The 27,778-nt window shown below is 37.1% G+C and overlaps 1 protein-coding gene across 1 annotated transcript in view; it reads right to left on the bottom strand.

Moving 5' to 3' along the window:
* Positions 1–27,778, bottom strand: part of mapk15 (mitogen-activated protein kinase 15) — a 58,522-nt gene that overhangs the window by 7,721 nt on the left and 23,023 nt on the right. Inside the window, 3 exon segments of the mRNA XM_056479506.1 lie at positions 558–758; positions 2,688–2,807; positions 6,452–6,595. Of these exon segments, the coding sequence (XP_056335481.1) occupies positions 558–758; positions 2,688–2,807; positions 6,452–6,595 (465 nt within the window).

The raw sequence follows: 27,778 nt of genomic DNA, 5'->3' as shown, positions 1-27,778 counted from the left end.
GACCTCAGAGAACAATACAAAAACCCTGAGGTAGTTCATGACCCCTTTAAAGTGCACAAATCCTATGAAGACATTATTATGTACAGTTAGAGTCAGAATTATTAGCCCTCCTGTAATTTATTTCCCCTCAATTTCTATTTACCAGAGAGATTTTTTTAACACATTTGTAAACATAATTAATTTAATAGCTCATTTCTAATTAATTATTTATTTTTTCTTTGCTATGATGACAGTAAATAATATTTGACTAGATATTCTTCAAGACACTAGTATTCAGCTTAAAGTGACATTTAAAGGCTTAACTAGGTTAATCAGGGTAAAGTTAGGGTAATTAGGCAAGTCAATGTACAGTGGTTTGTTCTGGAGACAATTCAAAACAAATATTGCTTAAGGGGGCTAATAATATTGACCTTAAAATGGCTTAAAAAAATAAAAACTGCTTTTATTCTAGCTGAAATAAAACAATAAGACTTTCTCCCAAAGAAAAAATATTATAGGAAATACTGTGAACAATTTCTGAATCTGTTCAACATCATTCGGGAATAATGTGCAAATACCAGTGCCACCAGGTTCCATGGGTGTTTGCGGCGCACTTCTCCACAGCAGCTGAGAACGATCAGAGACACAAAGAAGATGGCGTAGGACACGTAATACGTCCACTGGTTTCTCCGCACGAACACTTTGACGTCTTGCGCGAAGGTGAAAACGGTGACAAAGGAGAAGGTGACCAACAGCTGCACGGTCAACACCATGAACACCTGGAAAGAGAGAATTAAATGTGCATTTCCCTTTAAAGGTTCCATTAAATTAAAATTAATTTAGATGTTCGTATCAGTATTATTAGTTTCTAGGATATCTATAGGCTAGTGGGCTCCAAGACATTGACAGAATTTGTATTTAGAAGATATAAAACTGATATAAACATGTAAAGCATGTAGTTTGTCACTTCCGCCTATATGGATCAACAGTTTTATTCACATCACCTCATACTACTATATATATATATATATATATATATATATATATATATATATATATATATATATATATATATATATATATATATATATATATATATATATATATATATATATATATATATATATATATATATATATGAAGAGTTCAGATGCAAAATCCGCTAAACGCCACTTCCGCCAAAAATTAGCTAATGACACTGCTGTGTGAGTGAATGCTTTAGGCACGTAAATAGATTTGCTTCTAATCATCTGAATTCTAGCGTCAGTGCATTCAGAAATAACAGTTTGTTGGCAAAAGCCGCTAAACGCCACTTGCCTTTGACAGCAAAAGCCGATATATCCCGAGAACCAATCAGAAGGCGCGAATCGAATCATGTTTTCAATGTAGCATCGTGCTGATACGCCGGCTTTATGAGGAGACTTATTCAGCTTTCGATTTCGATTCCAAAAGATGTAGTTTGATGAACTGGATGAGTCTGTCTGACTGTCAGTGAAAAGCAAATGAAAACGTCCCTTACCTCAAAATCTCAACTGCATTATAAGAAAAAGAAAACACACTGTACAGTCGGAGGTGTAACATGCATTCATTACGTTTCCTTGCGCAGCGACACTACTTTGAATGAGTCCGATTTACTATACATTAAACGTCAACTCCATTTCACGAAAGACGAAGTTAAGATGCCGTTCTTTTATCCCACGTGGATACTATGAGGATAAACAAGAGACCAAGACGTTAAGTATAGTGAGAATGAATGACAGCTTTTAAAAGTGCCTGAGAGACCTCCTCTTTTTGCTCAGTAAACCCACCTTGTGTTTTATTAGCTAATTTAAGCTATTTTTTAAAAGAGAAATATAATGTATGAAACTATATATTATTTGTATTACTTCATATTCCCTATACGCCTGATAAACTTTTTATATTAATGGCAAAGCACAGATATTGATGTTTCACAATGTTTTACACTACATTACTTGAATCCAATAAGCTTAGTTTACAATGTTTGCGATGTTTATATTGCTCTACTTACATTAAATCTAAATCCCAAATATCAGAAATGACAACAGAATGTTCAGATTTAAGTAATGTCAGTTTTAATGTTATTGATTAATGCATTTACGTGACAGATATCATTCTGCTTTTCCCTGGTTTATCAGGAGTTACCACAGCGGAATGAACCGCCACTTACTTGACAGATTTTTAGGTGGTTTGTGTAATGTGTTTTATGTTTGGTAAAATAATCTCTAATTGCATCTTTAGTGATTTTCAACTAAATACACTGTCTTGTTCCAATAGGTGGATTTAGAGGTTTTTGCATAAAAAGCACAAGTGGATTTAGCTGGTTTTGATGAAAAAGAGAATCGACTTAGTTAAAAACCAAAGAATTGTTTAAAGTAACATTTTTGAAATAAAGTTATTTATTTACTAGCTAATAACCTTATTTTTACAAATAAAATAAAACTTTTAAACCTAATCAGAGGAACTTGACAGAAAATGCTCATTTACAAGAAAAGAGGTCAGATGGATTTAGAGGGTTTTGCATCTGAACTCTTCATATATACCAGATATGAGATTACTTATTTTTAATTGTATATTGTGATAAGGTGATAAGGTTCACCCAGCCACTAAGTCATTGAAATGTAAATAAATAAATAAATATTAAGACAATAAAAGAAACACCCAGCTTGATTCTGTCCTCTGTGGTTTACCTTTCTGATAAAGGCCTGTCGGATGCTCTTATCTTCCCAGTTGGAGTTTTGCAAAGTCATCATTTCCATAGTAAGATGGAGGTCCATCTCCACCGTGATATCCAGGACTCTCCATAGAAGCTGTTCAAACACAAATAACACATGAGAAGGGGAAATATAATGTGTGTCTGAACATTCATTACAGTGCAATGTATTAAAACCAAAACTGGGTCAAAGACATGACATTCAATTTGGTGTCTGCATGAAATGTCATTTATAGAAGCAATTTTAAACGCATAGAAAACATATACACTACCTGATAAATGTTGTCACCTATCCAAGGAAAAAACAATTAATAAGTTGACTTCTACTTGATCATTTGGTAACAGACGTGTCTTATATGAAAGGCAAAGGCCTCTAGATGAGGCTTATTTGAGCCCAATAAAATATGATCATGTCTTGATTATGAATGATTTCATTAGGACAGTAAGGTCTGACTCTGCTTAGACTGAAGTCTGCTCACTGAACCTTCAATAATGTCCAGTATAGAATATGTGCTCATGCTGCAGTGGAAACAGAATGAATATTGTGTCTGACTCCATCATGAGCTTGGAGGACTGCATCCATACATCTCTGCAATGACTCAAATCACTGATTAATAAAGTCATCTGGAATGGTGAAGAAAGCCTTCTTGCAGAACTCCCAGAGTTCATCAAGACTCTTTGGATTTATCTTCAATACCTCCTCCTTCATCTTACCCCAGACATGCTCAATAACGTTCATGTCTGGTGACTGGGCTGGCCAATCCTGGAGCACCTTGACCTTCAGGAGCTTTGATGTGGAGGCTGAAGTATGAGGAGCGCTATCCTGCTGGAGAATTTGCCCTCTCCTGTGGTTTGTAATGTAATGGGCAGCACAAATGTCTTGATACCTCAGGCTGTTGATGTTGATCATCCACTCGCACACCCCCATACTAAATGGAACCCCAAACCATGATTTTTCCTTCACCAAAATTGATTGATTTCTGTGAGAATCTTGGGTTTATGTGGGTTCTAGTAGGTCTTCAGCAGTATTAGTGATGATTAATGCAGTTTAACAGATGTTTCATCAGAGAAATCCACCTTCTGACACTTCAAATAATCATCTAGAAGTCAAGTTATTATTTGTTGCTCTTACAACTGAGATCCACCACAAGACTTTTGTCAGGAAATGTGTAGTACTCAATATCAAGGTTATCATATATATGTTGTTCTTCACCCAATAAAGGGTTAATGTTTCAAATAATGTTGAAAATAAATATAATTGAAATAATGTCCATGTAACTGCACTAATGATCCAGAATTTGATTTTAACTATTACAAATGGCTATAAATATGCTTAAAAATACTTCAGATGTTCAAATAAGGACTCATCTTATTGTTTTTCTGAAGAACCAACTTAACCAGGTGCTTTTTGACCTGAATGACCAGTTGACTATTGTTAAAAAAATTATATTGTAATTAATGTCACTGCAGTTACCATATATGGTTATTTCTTTGCCTAATAAAATGTTTCAAATAATGTTTCAAATAAATATTGTTGACATCACTAGACATCAACAACTGTATGGAGTGAATAATAACACGTAAAACTGAATTACACATTTTAATGCTTGAAAAAAACCCTCTTCTTCACTGACCCACAGTACGTTCATGCAGTAAAATGCACACAGAAATGGAAAACTGAAGTACATTTGACCAGTTTTATAGGTTTGGAAAGAACAGCACATTTCATAGCATCGACATCAACAGAAGCAGCAAAAGCTCTTAATAATACAGTTGAATAGACGTGCTGATTGTTGCAGCAGGCATGATGAAGTAAAAAAAAGGAGAAATGATGGATTTTCAGCACTCAGAGAGCTGGTAACCTTTTGCTGAATTGCTCAGGCAAAGCACTTTACAAGAGAGGATGAAGCACACCGAGAAAACACACATTCAGCCTGAAAACACCATGAAGCTGCCTTTTATTTTCATTTATTATTATTATTATTATTATTTATTTTTATTATTTTTTATGGGTTTTCAACTTTATTTTGACAGGACAGTAGAGAGAATTGACAGGAAAGTGTGGGTAGCAGAGAGAGGGGAAGGATCGGCACAGGACCTCGAGGAAGGAATCGAACCCGGGTCACTGCGAACACCAGAGTGCATGTGTCGGTGCACTTTCCACTACGCCATAGGCAACGACATTATTTTCTAACTTAGAGGAAAAAAGTTAAGAAAAATCTTCCCAAAAGTTTAAGACAAAAACTTTAAGTTGTGTTTTTAAACTTAAGAATGAGTCAGTAAAGGGATAGTTCACCCGAAAAATGAAACGGTCTTGTTAGTTTACTCATCCACATGTCATCCAAGATAAAGGTGACTGTTTTACTTAATTAAAGAAGATTTTCAGCTGAATCCGTGGCTCTCTGTGATTCATTTAACAGCAGTTTTTTTATTAAAAATAAACAATGAGTGAAAAATTAATAGCCAAATCGTGGCTTCTGATGACACACTGAGGTCTTGTGAAGTGAAACAATCACTCTGTGTAAGAAACTGAACATTATTTACAATATTATTAGCTTTAATCCACAGCCAGACAGTCGCACACGTGCAAAAAAACTATTCTTTGAACTGGTTTGCATTAGCATTAGGTGATATGGACTTAAAATTATATCATGATATTTTCTAGTATTAATTACTATAACAATCATTTTCATGATAGTTTACATGCATCCGCTAAGAAATAAATAAAGTCCAGTATCTTTAGAAAAAGTATTACATTTCATGTTTTTTATTTTTATATTGTACACACTTCAATCCTACTCCTGGATGTCAAAGTGGCTGTGTTTCCATCCAAAGATGCAAATTAAATGTTTGCGCAAAACTGGAATATCGGATCAAATGTACTTTACAGATGCAATTTTAAATTAAACGGAAAACATAATAAAACAACATAATTAAAAACAATTAATTTTACAACATATGTAAAAAAAATAACATAATTAAAGGCGTGCGATCGCTTGGAATGTGTGAAAATCACTTGGAATAATGAAAATTTCATAAAATGCTGACAATGAGCGCAAGTGAAAATCCTCCCGGTGTGCACGAGCCTCAAGAAATTTCTTACTATATTTTATTTTTATTTATTGTGTTTTTAATAAAGCAAGTTACATTACATTGCAAGTATTCAGTAACAAAAAGTATTTTCATTTAAATTTTTTTTTTACCACAAACTAACCTGAGACAGAAACAAATGGAAACAATAAAAAACGAAAAACAAATTAATCAAATAATTAAACAAAATAAATCAAATAAAAAAATAAAACTTATTTATGGGGGTAAGAGGAGGGGATGTTGGGGGGATTCATGGTTGGAGGAGTACATTAATCCAGACTAAAGAATACACAAGACGTGTCACTTGAATGGGGAATAACAGTCAATATGGCGAATGAAGCCCCGCCTTCTAATACATGAGCCAATCAGCGGTCACCATATAGCGAATAAAGCCCGCCTTCTAGTACAAGAGCCAATCAGCGATCGCTATTTGATGTTTCCCCATTCAAATAGAATGCCCTAGCATACTGCCCGAGAGTGAAATTACTTGCCTTTAATTAATCTCAATATGGATTATCAAGGGTCCCATGTTTTGTAAAATGTTCTGGTTGATCCTCTGAGAAAACATCTTAAGTATTTTTAATTAAAAGTGTGTTTGTGAATCTGGCCCCTGGATATTATCTGATCTGGAAATAACCTAATAGTACTTACCATTAGGATCAACACCGAAGGCAGGCTGGCCGGGCCCCTGCTGGTATGGGCTTTGAGGGTATGGCCCCTGAGCGTAGGGCCCTTGTGGGTATGGCATCTGTGGATATGGCATCTGTGGGTATGGGCCAGGGCCAGGACCAAACCCTGGTGCCGGAGGCTGTCCGTAGGCAGGCTGGCCATAATCGGGTGGACCATATGATCCTGGTGCCGCATACGGAGGGGCCCCTGGACCCTGGCTGTAGTTTGGGGGAGGCATTCCAAAGGCATCAGTTTTGGGGGGCCCGTAGACATTGTTGTGAAGGGGGTTATTTTCCCCCATTATGGGGTAGGTTTGCTTGTCCTGAGACATGTCTCCTTCCCTCACTGCAGTCCTGATGATGGCAGAAAAACAGAAAGATTAGAGAAACCAACATCCCTTTGATATTTTGACACACATGATGCCATAGTCCTAGATCACATCCACTCGCACCAGTTTGCACCAGACACTTTCTAAAAATCACTTCATATCTCTATAAAACATTGTGCATTTCTGAGTGTGTCTCACAGGTGAGTGGGTTTGACAAACCATCTGTAGAAATACTCTGCTCTCTACACTGCAAACTTTACCTAAACTCCAACTTGCAAGCACTCAGTAAGGAAAACAATGTTTACTTGTGAATGTACCACACAATCATGTTGCACTACTTGTTTTATTCTGTTTTATTCTGCAATATCTTGCACAATACTGTTTTGTCTTATGTGAAAGTACTTGTATGGTCTGTCTATGGTTATGTGTACAGTTTAAGTGTATGTTCCACTGTATGTCCACACATGTAGTGGAATGACAAAACAGCTCCACTTGACTTGACTTCTATGTACTCACTATTATGCAAAACTGTTAACCAATCACAGCAGTGGGTGTTTACTTCTGAGTCTACACTCAGCCACGGCCATTCAAACAGAGCATTTTAATGAGGGTCAAATACAGCGCAGAAAATAGTCTACTTTCAAATTATATTTCTTGATGTAAAATGCTTGTTTAGACAAAACTATAAGTGGACCACAGAGAACAGCACAATATTTTATTTTTATTTTTAAATATTTCCCAAATGAGTCGGCGCCAATAGCCTAGTGGTTAGTGCGTCGACACATAGCACCAATGTGCTCACGGCGACCCGAGTTCGATTCCCAGCTCGAGGTCCTTTGCCGATCTTTCCCCTCTCTCTGCTCCCCACACTTTCCTGTCTGTAAAAACTCCACTGTCCTATCCCAATAAAGGTGAAAACCCATAAAAAAATTATTATTAAAAAATATTTCCCAAATGATGTTTAGCAGAGCAGGGAAATTTTCACAGTATGTCTGATAATATTTTTTCTTCTGGAGAAAGTATTTTCTTTTGTATTATTTCAGCTAGAATAAAAGCAGTTTTTAATTTTTTAAGAACAATTTTAAGGTCAATATTATTAGCCCCTTTAAGCTATATATATTTTTTTAATAGTCTACAGAACAAACCATTGTTATGTAGTAACTTGCCTAATTACCCTAACCTGCCTAGTTAGCCTAATTAACCTAGTTAAGCCTTTAAATGTCACTTTAAGCTGTATAGAAGTGTCTTGAAGAATATCTAGTCTAATATTATTTACTGTCATCATGATAAAGATAAAATAAATCAGTTATTAGAGATGAGTTATTAACACTATTATGTTTAGAAATGTGTTAAAAAAATTGTCACTCCGTTAAACAGAAATTGGGGGACGAATAATTCAGGGGGGCTAATAATTCTGACTTCAACTATATATATATATAATAAAATAAATAAAACAGCAAGAACTATTTGGGATATTTGTTTTTTTGTTGTTGTTGTCTGTTTATTTATTTATTGCAGCATGAGCAAAACTTTAATGGCAAGACTCAGACTAGCAATACTTGGATCAATATATAAATATGCATTTTTTTGTCCTTTAAGTATCAAAATAAACACATTATCATTAGCGACAGAGATCTGTCCACACTATTTCTGCCATTCAGCATAACATATTTTAGCTCATTGTAAACAAAACTTTCATTTACAATAATACTAATACTAAAATTAGTTAGCATTTTCTAATTCTTAGATTGTGATAAAAGATAGTACAAATCCTAATTTATTCTTATGGAGTAAAAGAAAAAGTACAATTTTGTATTACATTCATGGTTGTTGAAAGGATGGGGACAGATTCATAAGAAACCGGCAGAATTATTTTGACTACATTACTGAAATATCTAGTATACTTAAACATAATATTGAAGACTCATTCACAAATTCTATAACATGCATTAATGAAAAGGGATAAAATAAACATCTTATCTTGCCAGTATCAAAATAAGTACTTTGAATGTTAGAGCAGCTTATGCAGAAATTAAACAGCCGAAAATGATCAAACCAAGAGGAATCAATCGAAAAGACAAAAACACGTGCATGATCCAGAATAAACCATCTCTGTATGTGATGATCTGATCAGAACAACTCTAACTGGACAAACCGCTGGTGAACAATCCAGCTCTGTCTGTTTACTCAAAGAATCAGTTCAGTTCACTGAATAACGCTGTGCTTCAGCACAAAAGAGGCCGCCAGAAGGCAAAATGGCATGATTCAGTGGGCATTCAAATTACGAGTCAATACTGAGAATAAACAACACCTCGAAAACCTGTTGACAACCTACACACAACCATGTTCCATCAGTGATTCAGTGGGTGCAGTTTCTCATTGAGAAGGTTGAGCACAGCATGTGCTACAGTGGTTGTGCGGTTGCTGTGGATACTGAAGTAGAAGTGAACGCATGTGTGCATCTGAATGCATGTGTTGGTGGGGAAACCCCTTCATTTATAGCTGCGAGAGTGTGTCTATAAAAAGAAGCTAATAGTCAACCTGAGAATGGGATGGGTGTTGTGTCTAAGAGACCCTTCAGTTCACATGAAGGCGCTGTTTTAAGAGCTAATGCTAGTCCATTTAATGGAAAGAAAAGTTCAGATATTAAAAAAAGAGGTTGGCTGTGCACGAAAGTTAAAGTGTTGTGAGTTTGGCCTGTCTAATTTATTGACTTATCGCACAACGGTTATTATAGACCTCAATTATTTTTGGTGATGCAATATACACTCACCGGCCACTTTATTAGGTACACCTTACTAGTACTGGGTTGGACCCCCTTTTGCCTTCAGAACTGACTTAATCCTTCGTGGCAGAGATTCAACAAGCTACTGGAAGTATTCCTCAGAGATTTTGCTCCATATTGACATGATAGCATCACACAGTTGCTGCAGATTTGTCGGCTGCACATCCATGATGCCAATCTCATGGGTAGCAGATGGGTACACTGTGGTCATAAAGGGATGGACATGGTCAGCAGCAATACTCAGGTAGGCTGGGGCATTGGCACAATGCTCAATTGGTACTAATGGGCCTATCTAATCAAGTGGCCAGTGAGTATTTCGCTCATACATAAAAACCAATGTTAGCAACATTTTAGCTTATTGTGTAGCCTCTAATTTCATCCAATCTCTATTAGAGGTGTAAGTGTCAGTAAATGAATGGTTTTAAAAATGGGACTTTTTTTCTAGTTCTTGTTAGCATGCAGTGTTTTGATATTATTTATTATTACTATTCATATTTTGTTTTGCATATATTGTTCACATTCTAATCCCTAATTATTAAATTATTAAAATGATTATAACTATAGTAAATATTCTTAAGAATAAATTATGTCTTTTTAAAAAAAGCTTGCATTATTATGCTATTAAATTGTCATTCTGCTATTATACAATCCCAAATGACAAATAATCAGACATAAAAACAGTAGTGATTTGCAAATTTACTTCGACTTGTGTTTCATTGCAGACAATATACTTCATGTTTTGTCTGGTCAACTTCATTTCATTTGTAAATAATAATGTGATTTTCTCTATTGGTTTATACTCTATCTCCTCCCTTTTTATATTATTTAATGAATAAATTAGTGTTTTTATTTATTTATTTTTAATACAGTAAATGTTTCACTTTAGGATGTTGTTCTGTATTTACTGTGAAAACATGCTGGGCTCCACACAATCTTTTTGTATTGGGACAAGATGAAGGAACTTAGTTAACTCATTAGTTTTTACAAATGTAAGTGGATTGAGCATAAAACAATTAAGTTGTCCCCCCTCCAAATTGTGTTGATTCAGCTTATTTTAAATAAGTAGTTTGAACAAACAGCAAACATATTTCTTTTGACTATTTGAGAGTTGTTAACGTTTAGAAAGGTAAAATAATATATAACAAAAAAGAAACTGCTTATATTTACATATAAAATACTGTGACGTTTAAATCAAACAGCAATTGACTGTAAAATAAAGGAAAACACAAAAAAAGCCAAGTTAGCATAACATAATGACACCAAAACCTATAATATCGTCACATAAACACGACCATAAACAATCTCTCTCCCCTTTAATGTCTGTTCTGAATAACAGCAGTTACACAACAGCGTCCCATTTACTGTGATGTCAAATCCCATGTGACTTGATCTCAGATCAGCACTCTGTCCAGCATTAAACACCAGGTTATATACAGTGGCCTGTTTTCCACCGTCTCCCTTCAGGGATTAAATACAGCAATTCCACATCAACAAATCCTAATGCACATACGATTCTATCATCTGTTTTTTTGGCGTGATTATTCATTCATTTTCCTTTTAGTCCTGTTAGCTGTTCAGAATTGTGTGCTTTTGAATTGAGGATGTCAGATTGTGAAAGCCTGAAGTTATAGTCTGTTAAATCTAAATCTCCATGTTCATTAACATCGCTGTCTGTTTATCTCTGGCTTAAAGTAAATGAAATTACGAGAAGGTCTTAAAATGTTGATTAGGTCTGTGCGGCTGGATGCTATTAGATCCCTGCACTTCTCCAAACTTTATCAGGTTTCAGAGCTAAAGTGTAATATTAGCCAAGCAAGAGGGGTTTCCACAGGGTATATTTATGAGCCATTGAATTTTTCAGAACTGAAGATCTTAACAGAGCAACTCAAACATAATCAAAATAATAATAATAATAACAATATTAATAAATAAATAAATGAATTGTAAGCTCCCGCCCCTGAATCTAAGTATTTGGAATAAATCTGTCCTCAAAATATGACAGGAATAGTCTCCAAACTTTGAAGAACCTATTATTTGAGCCTTGGGTGCAATATTTGAGTTTTTCTAGTTTTAGATATGCGTGACATTTTCTACCCATTTAGTGTGTGTTGGTGGTTTAGGCAAGGCAAGTTTATTTATACAGCACATTTCATACACATGGGCAACTCAAAGTGCTTTACACGAAAAGGAATAAAAGAGACGAGTATAAAGAATAATAACATAAAAACAGATTAAAATGTGTTAAAACAGGATATAAATGAATGAAAAAGAAAAGAAAGACACAATAGTGTGATCTGTGAGATGTAGCACAGTGCTCATTTAGTAAAGGCACAGCTAAACTGATGTGTTTTCAGTCTTGATGTGAATGTGCCTAATGTTGGAGCACATCGGATAATTTCTGGAAGCTGATTCCAGCACTAGGGGGCGCTGTGGCTGAAGGCAGATTCACCCTGCTTTGACTGAATCTCTTGGAATTTCTAGTTTATGTGATCCAAAAGGTCTGAGTGATCTGTTAGGTTTGTATTCAGTGAGCATATCTGTAATGTATTGAGGTCCTAGGCCATTTAGTGATTTATAGACCAGTAATAATACTTTAAAATCTATTCTGAATGTAACTGGGAGCCAGTGTAAAGACCTGAGGACAGGTGTGATGTGCTCTGATTTCCTGGTTCTGGTCAGAATCCTGGCCGCAGCGTTCTGGATGAGCTGCAACTGTTTCACTTTGTTTTTGGGAAGGCCAGTGAGGAGGCCATTACAGTAATCCACCCTGCTGCTGATAAAAGCATGAACAAGTTTCTCTAAATCCTCACTGGAAACAAAGCATCTGATTCCAGCAATGTGTTTGAGATGATAGTATGCTGATTTACTGACTGCTTTCACATGACTATTGAAACTCAGATCTGACTCCAGAGTCACACCAAGATTCTTGACCTTATTTTTTGTTGTTTGACCTTTAGAGCCAAGGTACGCATTCACCTTGAGAACCTCATCTCTGTTCCCAAACACAATGACTTGTTTTCTCTGAGTTTGAAGAAAGTTTTGGCACATCCAACAGTTGATTTCATCAATGCACTGGCAGAGGGTGTCAATGGGGCTGTAGTCATTAGGCAGTAAGGCTAGGTAGATCTGAGTGTCATCAGCATAGCTGTGGTGGGAGGTTTGGTTCTCTCTCATTACTTGGCTCAGAGGGAGCATATGAAGGTTGAACAGGAGAGGTGCCAGAATTGAACCTTGTGGGACTCCACATGTTATGGGTGTCCACCTCGACCTATGGTCACCTATAGTAGCGTAATATCCAACACCAACCCAGACAATATCGCACTGCAAATTAATAAAAATGTTCATAAAAGTCACTTTTTAGAACTTTAAGGTTAAAAGTTGTTAAAAGGAAGATTAAGATCTGATAATGCAATTAAAAAGCATAATTATATACAGGGAAAAATAAAAGATAAGAGCAATTGCAGCGTTATAGATGTGGCATTTGCAGTAAAAACTGAAAACATAAATTGACATAGAAAGTATGTTAACATTATATTGAAACATCTGTTTATATTTTTCAGAACAACTAACCACAGAGTTATGGGACTACAAAAATATCAACCTGTAAATGTTTCATATTTTAAAGGAGGAAAATAAACATGCATAATGGATGTGACCAAAAAACTATGCAAGTTTGCTGTGTACAACATACTTTGTAGAAAATTTGTGAATTAAACCGCACAACCCAAAAGACCTAACCTAAAGGATAAAACATGTCTCTATAGAACAAGAATGATTGACTTCATTTTATTTGACATTTTTGCATCTATAAGGAAAAAGTGTCGTTATGGATGAGACGGATGTGAAACTGCCACTTGTGTGACTTTGGTAAATTAAATATAATTGTTTGAAAACATTGACAGAGACATTGAGCATTTCTAAAGTACGGTAAAATACAAGCCTACACAAAAAATGCACAAACAGTTTTGCTATTTTACATTTACATTTAGTCATTTAGCAGACGCTTTTATCCAAAGCGACTTACAAATGAGGACAAGGAAGCAATTTACACAACTATAAGAGCAGCAGTGAACAAGTGCTATAGACAAGTTTCAGGTGTGTAAAGTCTAAGAAGCAAAGCATTAGAAATGTAAGTTTTTTTTTTTTTGAGAGAGAGAGAGTACAGTTAGTGGTATAGCCAGAGAGGCAGTTAAGATTAGGAAGGAAAGTGGAGACTAAACAGTTGAGTTTTTAGTCGTTTCTTGAAGACAGCAAGTGACTCTGCTGTTCTGATGTAGTTAGGGAGTTCATTCCACCAACTGGGCAGATTGAATGTGAGAGTTCGGGAAAGTGATTTCTTCCCTCTTTGGGATGGAACCACGAGGCGACGTTCATTCACAGAACGCAAGTTTCTGGAGGGCACATATATCTGCAGAAGTGAGAGCAGATAAGAAGGAGCAAAGCCAGAGGTCGCTTTGTAAGCAAACATCAGAGCTTTGAATTTGATGCGGGCAGCAACTGGCAGCCAGTGCAAACGGGTGAGTAGCGGAGTGACATGTGCTCTTTTGGGTTCATCAAAGATCACTCGTGCTGCTGCGTTCTGAAGTTTTTGGTGAAAACGTAATTTTTTTTAATGGCAAAGGTTGACATTTGCATGGAATTGCTCATAGATAGATCTACTTATTTATTTATTGCCATATCAGCTTCTCCGGCTATGTCATGGCAAAAAAAATGATCAAGTTTCAATATTATATATTTTATAAATATCACTTTTCTAGAATTATAAAATACTTTAACAATAAAAAGTGATCAACATCAATAAATAATACTTAAGATGAAATACATAAATAATAATACATAAGATTAAAAGGTTTAAGGTTTACTTCTGATAAAAATTGTACAATTCTGGAAGGATTCACATTTAAAAACAATTCATTTAAAGTCTCTACAGATAAAAAAAAACGTTGTCTAGTAACATTAAAAATAGGCCATCCCACAAGTATATGTTTGACAATTTGGTTTTGGTTGCAATATTGACATTTTGGGGGTTGTTTTTTTGAGTAAATGCACATGTGTGAGTCTTCTACACGGAAAAAAATATTTAAAGATGATTCCTTGGATTTACTAATTTTTTTTTAAGTTAAGTGGTTGTAAACTATTTATTTAGGCTGAACTTAAATAAACAAATTAAGTTGAACATCACTAAATTTTATTTGTTTGTTTGAATTCAACCCATATTGTTTGCGACAACTTTGCAGATAATTTTTTTCAGTGTGTGTCCGATACGGCATCTTCTGTAAGCAATCTCATCCTGTCTTGAGCTAAAAAAAAACAGTTTGATTTTCTTCCTATATTTCTGGCTGGATTTCAAAAAGTTTATTTTCTCAGCACTGATCCTATTCTGCTTGCCATTTGTAAAAAATATAGCCTTTTATTAGTGGCTTTAAATCTGAAGGTGGGATTTTGCACTCCTTTATCTTTCCTGTTGGGGATGTTTTGGCTTGTTCTTTCCAAATAATAAAAAATTAAATCACAAAATACAAAAAACTGCTAACTTACAGATATATTTTACAGTGTGTATAAATCATTATTAGATTAGCTATGGAGAGTATTTAAAGGGCACCTATGGTGAAAAATCTACTTTTCAAGCTGTTTGGACAGACGTGTGTTGGTATAGTGTATAGATCGTCATATTGGGGTGAAATAAACACACCCAGTCCTTTTTTTTCCAATTTAACAACATAGAAACGGTGGACCAATTGGAGCGGTTTTCAGACCGACCGCAACTTGACGTAGGAGTGCAGTCCCCCCGCCCACCAATATTGATTGACAGCTGCGTATTAACATGTCTCCATAGTAACGTGTATAATCATATCAACAAGTCAGGACGCTTTATTTTGCAAAGCAGCCGGTAATAAAAGGTCTGTTCAGTTTGCTAGGATCATCAATCATCATCAAACGTGATCAAGAGTGAGTTTTACAAGTTTAACATGTTTTAAAACAGAGCATGTGTGGAATCAATTACAGCGATTTACTTCAGCTTTACTTCATCAGCACAGCGGCGTGAAGATGCTTCAATCCCACTTTGTGGACGTTAAATCAGGTTTATTTTGTTCATGAAAATAACAAGATATCCATACAGCAGTATACTGTCACATTTGCATTCAAAAAGAATGCAAAGCTAAACGTGCGCGCTGTCTGTGTGTGTGCATGTCCAAGCTGTGTGTGTGTGTGCGTGAACTTTGTGCGTGTCTCATCGTTGCAACTCTACAACAAATGCATCAAATACTCATTGGTAAAGTTCTTACTGTAGTATTTCTCACAATGTGAGATCTGCTTCCTTTATGTCTGTCTGTGGTCTGAGGCAGCCGAGGGAGGAGATTGAGGCACGCAGAAAGGCATGTTGAAATGGTGGGCGGGAAGGACTAGACTTAAAGGTACAACAAAACTGCTACCTGATGCTAAAGCTATAAAATAGAAACTTTTAAAAGGTATAATAAATAATCTGATGGGTGTTTTGAGATGAAACTTTACAGACACATTCCGGAGACACAAAAGACTTATATTAAATCTGGAAAAAGGGGTAACATAGGTGCTCTTTAATCAATAACCACTCATATCACCAACTTCAAGAAGTAAACAAACAAAAAAAATAGGTCATTGATGTTCTTGTAGCTTGTCAACTCCTTAAAATCATTCATGCAAACAAATTAAACATGTATTTTTACTAATGTTGCCCACATTTTGTCAGTAAAGCCGGTTCTGTATTCAGTAGTAAATTTCCAGCACATGCTTTCAGATGGAGCGGCGTTTACTACATAGAGTCTTAATTTACTGACAAGCTGTGCAACATCGCATTCATAATCACAGACTGTTTATTAGGTTCCTTCATTCATTTTCCTTCAGCTTAGTCTCTATTTCAGAGGTCGCCACAGCGGAATGAACCACCAACTATTCCAGCATATGTTTTACACAGCGGATGCCCTTCCAGCTGCCACTCAGTACTGGGAAACACCTATACACTACGGCAAGTTTAGTTCATCCATTCACCTATAGCCTATGTGTTTGGGCCCAGCCGGGACTCCAACCAGCGACCTTTTTGCTGCGAGTCGACAGTGCTAACTTCTGAGCCACTGTGGCGCCCTACAGACTATTTAAAAGTGTGATAATCAAATCAAAGATAATTATTCTGCAATAATGCCCGCTGTTTGTGTTGCTACTCAGCAAACTACGGTTTTGTGTATTAAATGCTATGCTTTTAATGCTTTTAAATGCTTATGAAAACACCACATTTACTACAATCTCACTTCATAACAATAGTCGAGCATCTGAAATGAATTCTTCTGTGAGATGATTGCACAGCCGTGTGATTATTACTCATGCTGAATAGATGAAAGCAGTACAATAATCTGTTTATAAAGCAACACTATGGGGATTTCCTTGGTTTCTTCTTTGTGGGAGCACCCTCTGGCCTTTATACACAAATCAGCTGTATCACTTCACAATGTCAGGACACATGGATATTACATTTGTTTTGCCCTTGTGTGAATTTTTGACCCTCAAAGTGTCAGTGACATTTTATTAATTAGCAAGTAGAGCAGTGGTGAAACGTCACTGGAGAAACTGATTTGGCATTGATTCTGTTTTAACAGCAGATGGCGCTCTAGGCTAGTTTATAACAGCAGAATGCGCTCTAGGCTAGTTTTTGAACAGCAGACGGCGCTCTAGGCTAGATTTAGAACAGCAGACGGCGCTCTAGGCTAGTTTTTGAACAGCAGACGGCGCTCTAGGCTAGATTTTGAGCAGCAGACAGTGCTCTAGGCTAGTTTATCACAGCAGAATGCGCTCTAGGCTAGTATTGGAACAGCAGACGGCGCTCTAGGCTAGTTTTTAAACAGCAGACAGCGTTCTAGTCTAGTTTTTGAACAGCAGACGGTGCTCTAGGGTAGTTTTTGACAACAGACGGCATTCTAGGCTAGTCTTGAAAAGCAGACAGCGTTCTAGGCTAGTTTTTGAACAGCAGACAGCGCTCTAGTCTAGTTTTTGAACAGCAGACAGCGCTCTAGGCTAGTTTTTTAACAGCAGACAGCGTTCTAGTCAATATTTTTAACAGCAGACAGCGTTCTAGTCAATATTTTTAACAGCAGACAGCGCTCTAGGCTAGTTTTTAAACAGCAGACAGCGTTCTAGTCTAGTTTTTGAACAGCAGACAGCGCTCTAGGCTAGTTTTTTAACAGCAGACAGCGTTCTAGTCAATATTTTTAACAGCAGACAGCGTTCTAGTCAATATTTTTAACAGCAGACAGCGCTCTAGGCTAGTTTTTAAACAGCAGACAGCGTTCTAGTCTAGTTTTTGAACAGCAGACAGCGCTCTAGGCTAATTTTTGACAGCAGACAGTGCTCTGAGCTAGCTTTGGCAGCTGACGGTGCTCTAGACAAGTTTTCAAACAGCAGACGGCTTTCTAGGCTAGTTTTTTAAACAGCAGACGGCGCTCTAGGCTAGTTTTTGAACAGCAGACGGCGCTCTAGGCTAGTTTTTGAACAGCAGACGGCGCTCTAGGCTAGTTTTTCAACAGCAGACGGTGCGCTAGGCATGTTTTTGAACAGCAGACGGCGCTCTAGACTAGTTTTTGAACAGCAGACGGCGCTCTAGGCTAGTTTTTGAGCAGCAGACAGTGCGCTAGGCATGTTTTTGAGCAGCAGATGGCGCTCTAGACTAGTTTTTGAGCAGCAGATGGCGCTCTAGACTAGTTTTTGAACAGCAGACGGCTCTCTAGACTAGTTTTTGAACAGCAGACGGCGCTCTAGGCTAGTTTTTGAACAGCAGACGGCGCTCTAGGCTAGTTTTTGAACAGCAGACGGCGCTCTAGGCTAGTTTTTGAACAGCAGACGGCGCTCTAGGCTAGTTTTTGAACAGCAGACGGCGCTCTAGGCTAGTTTTTGAACAGCAGACGGCGCTCTAGGCTAATTTTTGAACAGCAGACGGCGCTCTAGGCTAGTTTTTGAACAGCAGACGGCTCTCTAGGCTAGTTTTTGAACAGCAGACGGCTCTCTAGGCTAGTTTTTGAACAGCAGACGGCTCTCTAGGCTAGTTTTTGAACAGCAGACGGCGCTCTAGGCTAGTTTTTGAACAGCAGACGGCGCTCTAGGCTAGTTTTTGAACAGCAGACGGCGCTCTAGGCTAGTTTTTGAACAGCAGATGGCGCTCTAGGCTAGTTTTTGAACAGCAGACGGCGCTCTAGGCTAGTTTTTGAACAGCAGACGGCGCTCTAGGCTAGTTTTTGAACAGCAGACGGCGCTCTAGGCTAGTTTTTGAACAGCAGACGGCGCTCTAGGCTAGTTTTTGAACAGCAGACGGCGCTCTAGGCTAGTTTTTGAACAGCAGACGGCGCTCTAGGCTAGTTTTTGAACAGCAGACGGCGCTCTAGGCTAGTTTTTGAACAGCAGACGGCGCTCTAGGCTAGTTTTTGAACAGCAGACGGCGCTCTAGGCTAGTTTTTGAACAGCAGATGGCGCTCTAGGCTAGTTTTTGAACAGCAGACAACGCTCTAGGCTAGTTTTTGAACAGCAGACAGCATTCTAGGCTAGTTTTTGACAGCAGACGGTGCTCTAGGCTAGTTTTTGACAGCAGACGGTGCTCTAGGCTAGTTTTTGAACAGCAGACGGCATTCTAGGCTAGTTTTTGACAGCAGACGGTGCTCTAAAACATAAACTTTTAGAGTTTAAGAATGTTCATATTCTTAAACTGAATGTTCAATTAATTATTCACTCCATTGTAACGTCTCCTTGAGGAGATGTGTGTCAGTTATTTCCATGCATATTTTGTCCATTCTGTAATCTATGTCAAATTTAAAACCCAGCAACTCTGTCCCACAAGGCAGAATAATCCACTAAACTGGACCAAATGAGATCACCTTATATTTCTCCAAAGCATTTTCCAACTAGCATGGAAGTTTAAAAAAAACATTTAGTTTCAACACCTCAACATTTTTTCCATGTGGCCATTTGCGTGAAGATTCTTAAACTTGAATGCTGTTCCCTTACTCTCATATGCTTTGACACTACACTGAATGGAGCACATTTTAAAACCTTATGCAAAATAATCTGGTGCATTTCATAACACGTGGCTCTCTTTGCGTTGGCTGCAGGGTTGACTGTGCATTTGCATGCATGCATGAGCATATAGTGGTCTACAAAACCCAGCTAACCAATGCACAGGAACTGAGCTCAATCAGATAAGGTGAAAGATTTGAAGAGTGGCTGAGCACACATTTGTAATTGTCCGTCATCTGAATGACATACTCCAGCATTTGGTCATCTCTACTGAAAAGCAGCAGGCGTAAAGTAACAGAAAACAGCCCAAAGGTGGGATTTGTGAAGGACAGTTCGACAACAGTTATATGTTGTTATTATGTATATATTATAATGGTGTAATGTTTCGGCTGTATCTTTAAAAATGGATTGTTTTCATTCTCCTGCTTCTGCGAGTGACGTATCTCTGTAAACCAATCTCGTTTAGCTGCACGTCTAGCTCCGCCTTTTCGTTATGTTATATGATAGCACAAAAAAGTCGTTTACATTGAATTTTTATGTTGAACTTAAGCATTGTATTTGTATTTTATCAACCTATCCAATTTATTAAGACAAACTATTTTATAAATAGTCAACCTCAAATCACAAATTAAACAAACATCTCCTTTCTTCTGTTTTATATTCAGATGAGATCAGTCTTAAAGGTACTGTATATAAGTTTTTGACTCTTCTGAAGCATAAAAATACCATAATAGGTTTGCAGGTATTTAAGAACCATGCTAATTACAATCTGACAAACTTATATCTATACAGAAAGGCATTCAATTAAATTACATGTGTTATTTTCATGTCTATGTTAAAAAGTGCTCTTAAAAACACCTCAAGTGAACATAATTGTTTGTCTGAAAAACAATAAAGTTAGTAATTGTCCATTAAAAATGTGCATTTTTTGTTGGAATGTCTGTCTTTGTTTTGGTCTCTATAACCAGCCCACTGCCAGTTTACACAATTACATTCCAGCACTCCGGGTTGCCTTGGTGAAAAACACGACATAATTTATTTCAGTCATGAAGGCTGCCTCAACCTCTGGGGAAAGTCTAAAATTGTGACCGTAGGATGAACCCTTCAAAATAAGACACAGATTCAGAGGGATAAAAATCCACATTAGGGTTTTTTTTTTATTACAAAATAATATTCCAAAACGTAAAAAACACTCTTGCTCATGTTAGTGTCGTCAATCTGGCAACCTGCATGTACATGGAGTACACAGAGTGAAAAAAATGCAATAATTTGGACTGCAATACCTAGTTCAACCACTAGGTTGTAAATCCTACATACTGCACCTTTCCTTAAACTCTTGGTTCATCTCCTGATGGGAAATCGAAGCACAGAAATAAAACAAGCGTAGAAATCAAGTGCTAGTTTCAGTGTGTTTGTGTTGAAAATGCTGGGGGATTGACTACGATTGCTAGATTGACTGTTTGATTAGATTGACTATATGTTACGATGTGTTCAGATGAGCTATAAACACACTGGGGACATCTGCTTCTCACAAGAGACAATTAAAAGCATCATCTAGAAATAAACAGATCATTATCGTTACTGATCATTAGTGTTATTATTAACATATGCAGCGTTGTTATTGTGCAGCACCATCGATGTGATCCAAGTCCTCGGAAGAGATGATACCAAACATAGAGAGTTTCTAGGGGTATCCATAACCTTGGACCCGGCCGCATCCTAAGCAGATGCTGTGACGGTCATGAAGGAGTGGACAGCATGAGAGTAATTACTGAAAGACCACGGTGACAGACGAGTCTCCGCATTAGTGCTGTAGGCCAGAACACCCGCCGGTGACCTACTCACACCTGCAGCTTCTCCACGATGGACGTCCAGCATTCTCCAGCCTCAGGTGCCTAGACTGCAACTCTGCACAAGACGTTTGGCCAGAAGACAAATGGTCGTGCCCATCTGAGCCTGGTTTCTCTCAAGGCTTTTTTTATTTCTTCACTTTCGTCAATTGTTCCTTGTCACTGTCGCCACTGGCTTGCTTGGTTCGGGACTTGTAGAGCTGTGCATCGATGGATTTGCTCTTCAGTGTTTAAACTCTCAGCAGTGAATATTAAACCACACTGAACTGAACTTCAACTCTGAAAACTGGACTGACACAGCTTCAGTTTACTAGAACTTCTATGTTAAGCTGCTCTGACACAATCTACATTGTAAAAGCTCTATAGAAATAAAGATGTATTGAATCGTTATATTTATCATTGTCATGCATGGTGTGAACAGGCCTTTACTCTATGTTTTAAGAACTGCTGGTCCTCACAGTGAAAAACAATGCACAATAAATGTTTCAAAGTCAGGGAAGAAACAAGTAATCATGGTTTAAGCAAGGCTTGGGGAATGGACGTGGCTATCGAGCTGTATAATTTGCTGAGAGGGGTAGAAAGGGATGATGAGTAGGCCTGAATGTTATCCAGGACAGGGAGTAGGTGGTGACTTGGCAAATAGTGAGAACGGTGAACATCAATTTTTAGAGAAGCTAAAATATTATAATCAATTAAACAATGATTCCCTTTGAGAAAGCTGCCTGGGTTTAATGCCTGCCATGCTCCAGTGTGTGTGTGTAAGCGCATGATGAAGAACATCAATAAACTGCAACGTCACGCTGACACGCTGCAAAACATGCTTTCTTACTTAGATTTTTTGTCTTGTTTCTAGTCCAAATATCTAAACACTCTTAAATCAAGAAGCATTTTATAGACAAGCAAAAAATATTGTCTTGTTTTATGAAATAATATGCCAAAATTAAGTGAGTTTTGCTTTAAAACAAGCTAAATAATCTGCCAACGGGCTAACAATATTAATATAATAATATATAAATAATATTATGTCAAAAGGAAAAACAAGAATATTTAGCTTACCCCATGGGCAGATTGTTTTGCTTGTTTTAAGGAAAAACTCTCTTCATTTTGGCATATTATTTCTGAAAATGAGGCAATAGATATTTCAGATATTTGGACTAGAAACAAGACCAAAAAAGGTAAAGGTAAGCATTTTTTTCAGGGTAAGAAGTGGCAGTGGTTATTAAAGTCGAACATATGACACCACGTGATGCCGTTTGTCCTTGTGTGTGTGTGTGTTTGTTTCATTTGCATGCTGTCAAATAAGGATTTGACTATTACTGCACCTGTTCTTTTATTTGAAGAAAAATAAATGACAGACCAATCGTGTATGGCAAGTGTTTAAGCATTTATTCCAACACAAAAACTAATATCTACTTTTTGGTCACTAGTACTTGTTTTAAATACTAACTACTGTTGTCATGATACTGGAATTCGGTACATGTTGGTATTGAAATTTTAAAAACGTCCATTTCCGACTTACATTTGAGCGCTATTGAGCATGTTCTTAAACAGCGCTGATTTGCCATTGGCTGTTTCTCAATTCCAAGAACGCAGAGAACGGGCTCGTGTTCTTCTGGAGACCGATCTTTCCAAGTTACCTAGGGGAGAACGAACTCGGGAGACTGCAAGAACAGGGAACACATCTTCCTTCTACCCTGGGTCTTCCTAATGGTCACATGACCTTCACACCTTTTTAACGGAAAATTGATTATACATTACAGCATTCACACAATGATTTATTGTTTTTCCCCTTTTCACAATAGATACTACGCAAAAAAAACTTACAAATATTTGTTACACAATACAAATAAAACAGATTTTAATATAAATTTCAGCAAATGAACACTCTAATGGCCCATTTCCACAGAGTAGTACGGTACAGTTTGGTACGCTTTTATGGCCGTTTCCACTGTCAAAGGGTCCCTAAAAGCGAACCGTACCACTTTTTGATCACCCTATACAAAGGGTGCCAAGCAGGACAAAGGGTACAAAAAGGCAGAGCTAGACGCACAGCTAAACGATATTGGTTTGCAGAGATACGCCAGGAGAATGAAAACAAAGGAACCAACATTTTTAAAGATACAGCCGAAACATTACACGATTATAATATATACATAATAACAAGCCAAGGTCGACCCGAGCTCAAACAAACCTTGTCGTCGTCTTGATGAACAGCCACAAAGCCAAGTAGAACAAAATGTGCCGTGTCCTGTTGTTGTTTTACGAGGCCGTCTAAAAGTGCGAGCGGTTTCACTTTCTCGATCGAGCTCGCGATCTCTTCTATATTTGAAAAAACTAATTAGGGAGTCTGTATGTGTTCATGTACAGTTGAAGTCAGAATTATTAGCCCCCCTAGGAAATTTGTTTTTCTTTTCTGAATATTTCCCAAATGATGTTTAACAGAGCAAGGAAATTTTCACAGTAATTCTGATAATATTTTTTCTTCTGGAGAAAGTCTTATTTGTTTTATTTCAGCTAGAATAAAAGCAGTTTTTAATTTTTTACACACCATTTAAGGTCAAAATTATTAGCCCCTTTAAGGTAATTTTTTTTCTCGACAGTCTACAGAACAAACCATCTTTATACAATAGGCTTGGGAAGATAGACGATGGCATCGTCCATAGCCGATGGCCAATAGACAACATGATGCTGAGCCGGCATCGCCGCAAACCTGCTCGCGAAAAATACACACTTATGCCCTGTTTACACTAATACGTCTTGGCTTTAAAATGGCATTTTAGAACGAAAACGATCCACATCCACACCATGTTTTACCTAGCATTTCTGAACAGCCCTCAGTCCGCTCAAAACGCACATCGCACATCACACACTGTCATGCGATCGTCTGAACTCGCTGGATCGCGTCTCACTCTAGTTGTTAGACATGATATTCAGACATCCCAAGTCTCCCGGAAGATCTGGGAGTCTCCCGCAAATGCATAGAGACTCCCGGATGCCCACAAACGAGTGATAATCTCCCGGCGTCTCCCTCCCGGTCCTCAAATAAGTCACGCACCCTTCTCACCCCTCACCACCGGATCCCTCTTCGCTCTTCAGACAGGTCGCGTGCACTCTGTCAAACACCGCCTCCGCCTTTTCACATGACGATGCCCATCGCGATGCTTCACATTAGACATCGTACATGCCAAATTGGTCGACATCGCCCAACCCTATTATACAATAACTTGCCTAATTACCCTAACCTGCCTAGTTAACCTAATTACCCTAGTTAAGCCTTTAAATGTCTCTGTAAGCTGTATAGAAGTGTCTTGAAGAATATCTAGTCTAATATTATTTACTGTCATCATGACAAAGAGAAAATAAATCAGTTATTAGAGATGAGTTATTAAAACTACTATGATTAGAAATGTGTTGAAGAAAATCTGCTCTCCGTTAAACAGAAATTGAGGAAAAAACAGGGGCGCTAATAATTCTGACTTTAACTGTATGTTGCATTTAATATATTATTTTATATAAATCGCAGGCGTTACAGTAGGCTCTCGCTCTGTCCTTGATCTGCAGTTATAATCAAATCATGTTCATGGAAAGGTTAGTAGTGAACATTTATAGAGTATTTATGAGTTTAAAGCATCTGTTTTGTTTTTAATGTGTTTATGCCTTTATTAAGATGTCCATGGTAATGTTTACGTTCACCGTGTCATTTAGGGAAACTCCTAAAATTAATATGTTATATCTTTGAACTTTAATAATAAATCTATATAAGATGCGGCGCTTCCCACCTCCTTTATATAGCCGAGATGACTTCTAAGACTACTCAAGCGAGTTTTGTGCTCAAGTCTGCATCGATGCGTCCTTGATACCAAAAACACATCCGGGAGCTTTCACGCGTCCTCTGTTCTTGCGGTCTTGAGTTTTGGAACTGAACTTTGGCAGTTGATGATGACGTTATGCGAGAACACAAGAACACTTAAGAACGCAGATTGAGAAACAGCCATTGTGTTAACATGCTCAAGAGAAATGACTGTGATTGGCAGTGAAGGTCATCAGTTCACCAAACTCATCACTGTTTACGGAGTCTAACCACAGATACAGGGACACTTGAGCGTTTTAAAGTCACGTCTATCAGCTGGTTTGTCTATAAGCTGATATAGGAGCGATCCGCTGATGAACTGCAGCTTTAAAACACTTCAGTGTCCCTGTATCTGTGGTTACACTCTGTAAACAGTGGGGAGTTTGGTGCACTGATGACCGTCACGGCCAATCACAGTAATTTCTGATGAGCACTGGTGAACACAATGGCAAATCAGCTGCATTTAAGAATGTGCTCAGATGTTAGCGGGAAATGGACGTCTTTAAAATTACAGTACTGATTGGTATCAAATTCCAGTATCATGACAACACTAATACTATCTAAAACAAACAAACAAACAGATTCATTGTTCATTAGTCAACCACAAGAACTTTTTTTATTAGGTACAGTGTTTATTCCTAACAGCGAGTATTATTTTCTAGTAAAAGTTTATACCCATTTGTCAGTTTTTAAACATTTAAAATGCAGTTAAATTTAGTATGATCATTTAAGTACAGGACAAAACAAGTACTTTGCCTCATGCTTACACTGAATGACATTATACTATTATTCTTATTACCTGTATTATTTGTTAGTGAGGTAAAACATTACAGTAGACACTTGTACATTTAATATGTTTTCTATTTTTTATTAAATAATAAATCACCTTTGCATGTTTTCATTTAATGCAGGAATCAATATGGCATGTCTTGTTTTTGAGTTAAGTAGAAATATTATTAACAATATTATCTGGCTTAGCGTCACGGTGGGTAGCACGATTGCCTCACAGCAAGAAGGTCGCTGGTTCGAGTGTCGACTGGATCAGTTGCCATTTCTGTGTGGAGTTTGCATGTTCTCCCCATGTTGGCATGTGTTTCCTCCGTTTTCCCCCACAAGTCCAAAGACATGCGGTACATGCGGTAATGCTAAAATTGTCAGTAGTGTATGTGTGTGAATGAGTGTGCATGGATGTTTCCCAGTGATGGGTTGCAGCAGGAAGGGCATTCGCTGGGTAAAACATATGCTGGATAGACTGGCGGTTCATTCCGCTGTGGCGACCCCAGATTAATAAAGGGACTAAGCCGAAAATAAAATGAATGAATGAATGATCTAGCTTTACTGTCATTTATTAGAGAGGCACCAAATTTTCAACCGCAGAAAATGATCAGCCAAAAATGGCATTGATTGATTTCAATAGCATTTCTATGTAGTCTACTTGTTCCCGCTTTTTACAACATCGCTACTGAGCTGTCATGACAATGAAATAAAATGACCCCCCCCCCCCCCCCCCCCCCGCCTTTACGGTCAATAAATTGTGCTAATAAAACAAGGTAATTTTTTGGCTTGTGTTTTTGAAATCTGTATAGTTTAAGTTATTGATTTAAATTTGAAATTGAGTTAGACATACAAAATTGCTTACTAATACTTAATATTTAATAAAATAATACACAATTATAACAAAGCAATTACGGTTTCTGCTTTCTGACAACTGCTTTTGACATATATCCGGATGTTGCGGAGAGTTATTTCAGTATGTTGATGCACTTCCAGTAGGGGCTAAAATGGATCCAACTGCAGTCGATAATTATCTATATTTTTACAACAATACAATTACTGTACAACAATAATCGTCATTTTTAAATTATTGTGAATGGTAGGTTTATGGTTAGGGTATGTCAATGAAATACAATCAATGGCTAATTTAATAAATAATATAAATAATTCTCATTAACTTCCAGCATCAGCTGTATTTCTTCTAGTAACAACCCAAACTAACTAAAAGGGATACAGCTGTGGCCGGAAGGTTACCAGAATTTTCTATATTATTTATTAAATTATCCATTAATTGTTTTCTATTAATATCTACCCCACCCCAACCATAAACCTAACCATCACAGTAATGTAAAAACAGTAAGAATAAAGAGTATTATTAATATTATTTATTAAATTACACATTAAATTGTCCTTTATTATCATCTAACCCCAACCCAACCCTCACAGTAATGTAAAAACAGTAATAATAAAGAGTATTATTAATATTATTTATTAAATTACACATTAAATTGTCCTTTATTATCATCTAACCCCAACCCAACCCTCACAGTAATGTAAAAACAGTAATAATAGAGTTTTATTAATATTATTTATTAAATTACACATTAAATTGTCCTTTATTATCATCTAACCCCAACCCAACCCTCACAGTAATGTAAAAACAGTAAGAATAAAGAGTATTATTAATATT

Source organism: Danio aesculapii, chromosome 19 (assembly GCF_903798145.1).
Source record: "Danio aesculapii chromosome 19, fDanAes4.1, whole genome shotgun sequence".
NCBI classification, from domain to species: domain Eukaryota; kingdom Metazoa; phylum Chordata; class Actinopteri; order Cypriniformes; family Danionidae; genus Danio; species Danio aesculapii.
The sequence above is the reverse complement of the archived record's forward strand: the minus strand, read 5'-3'. Positions and strand labels throughout refer to the sequence as shown.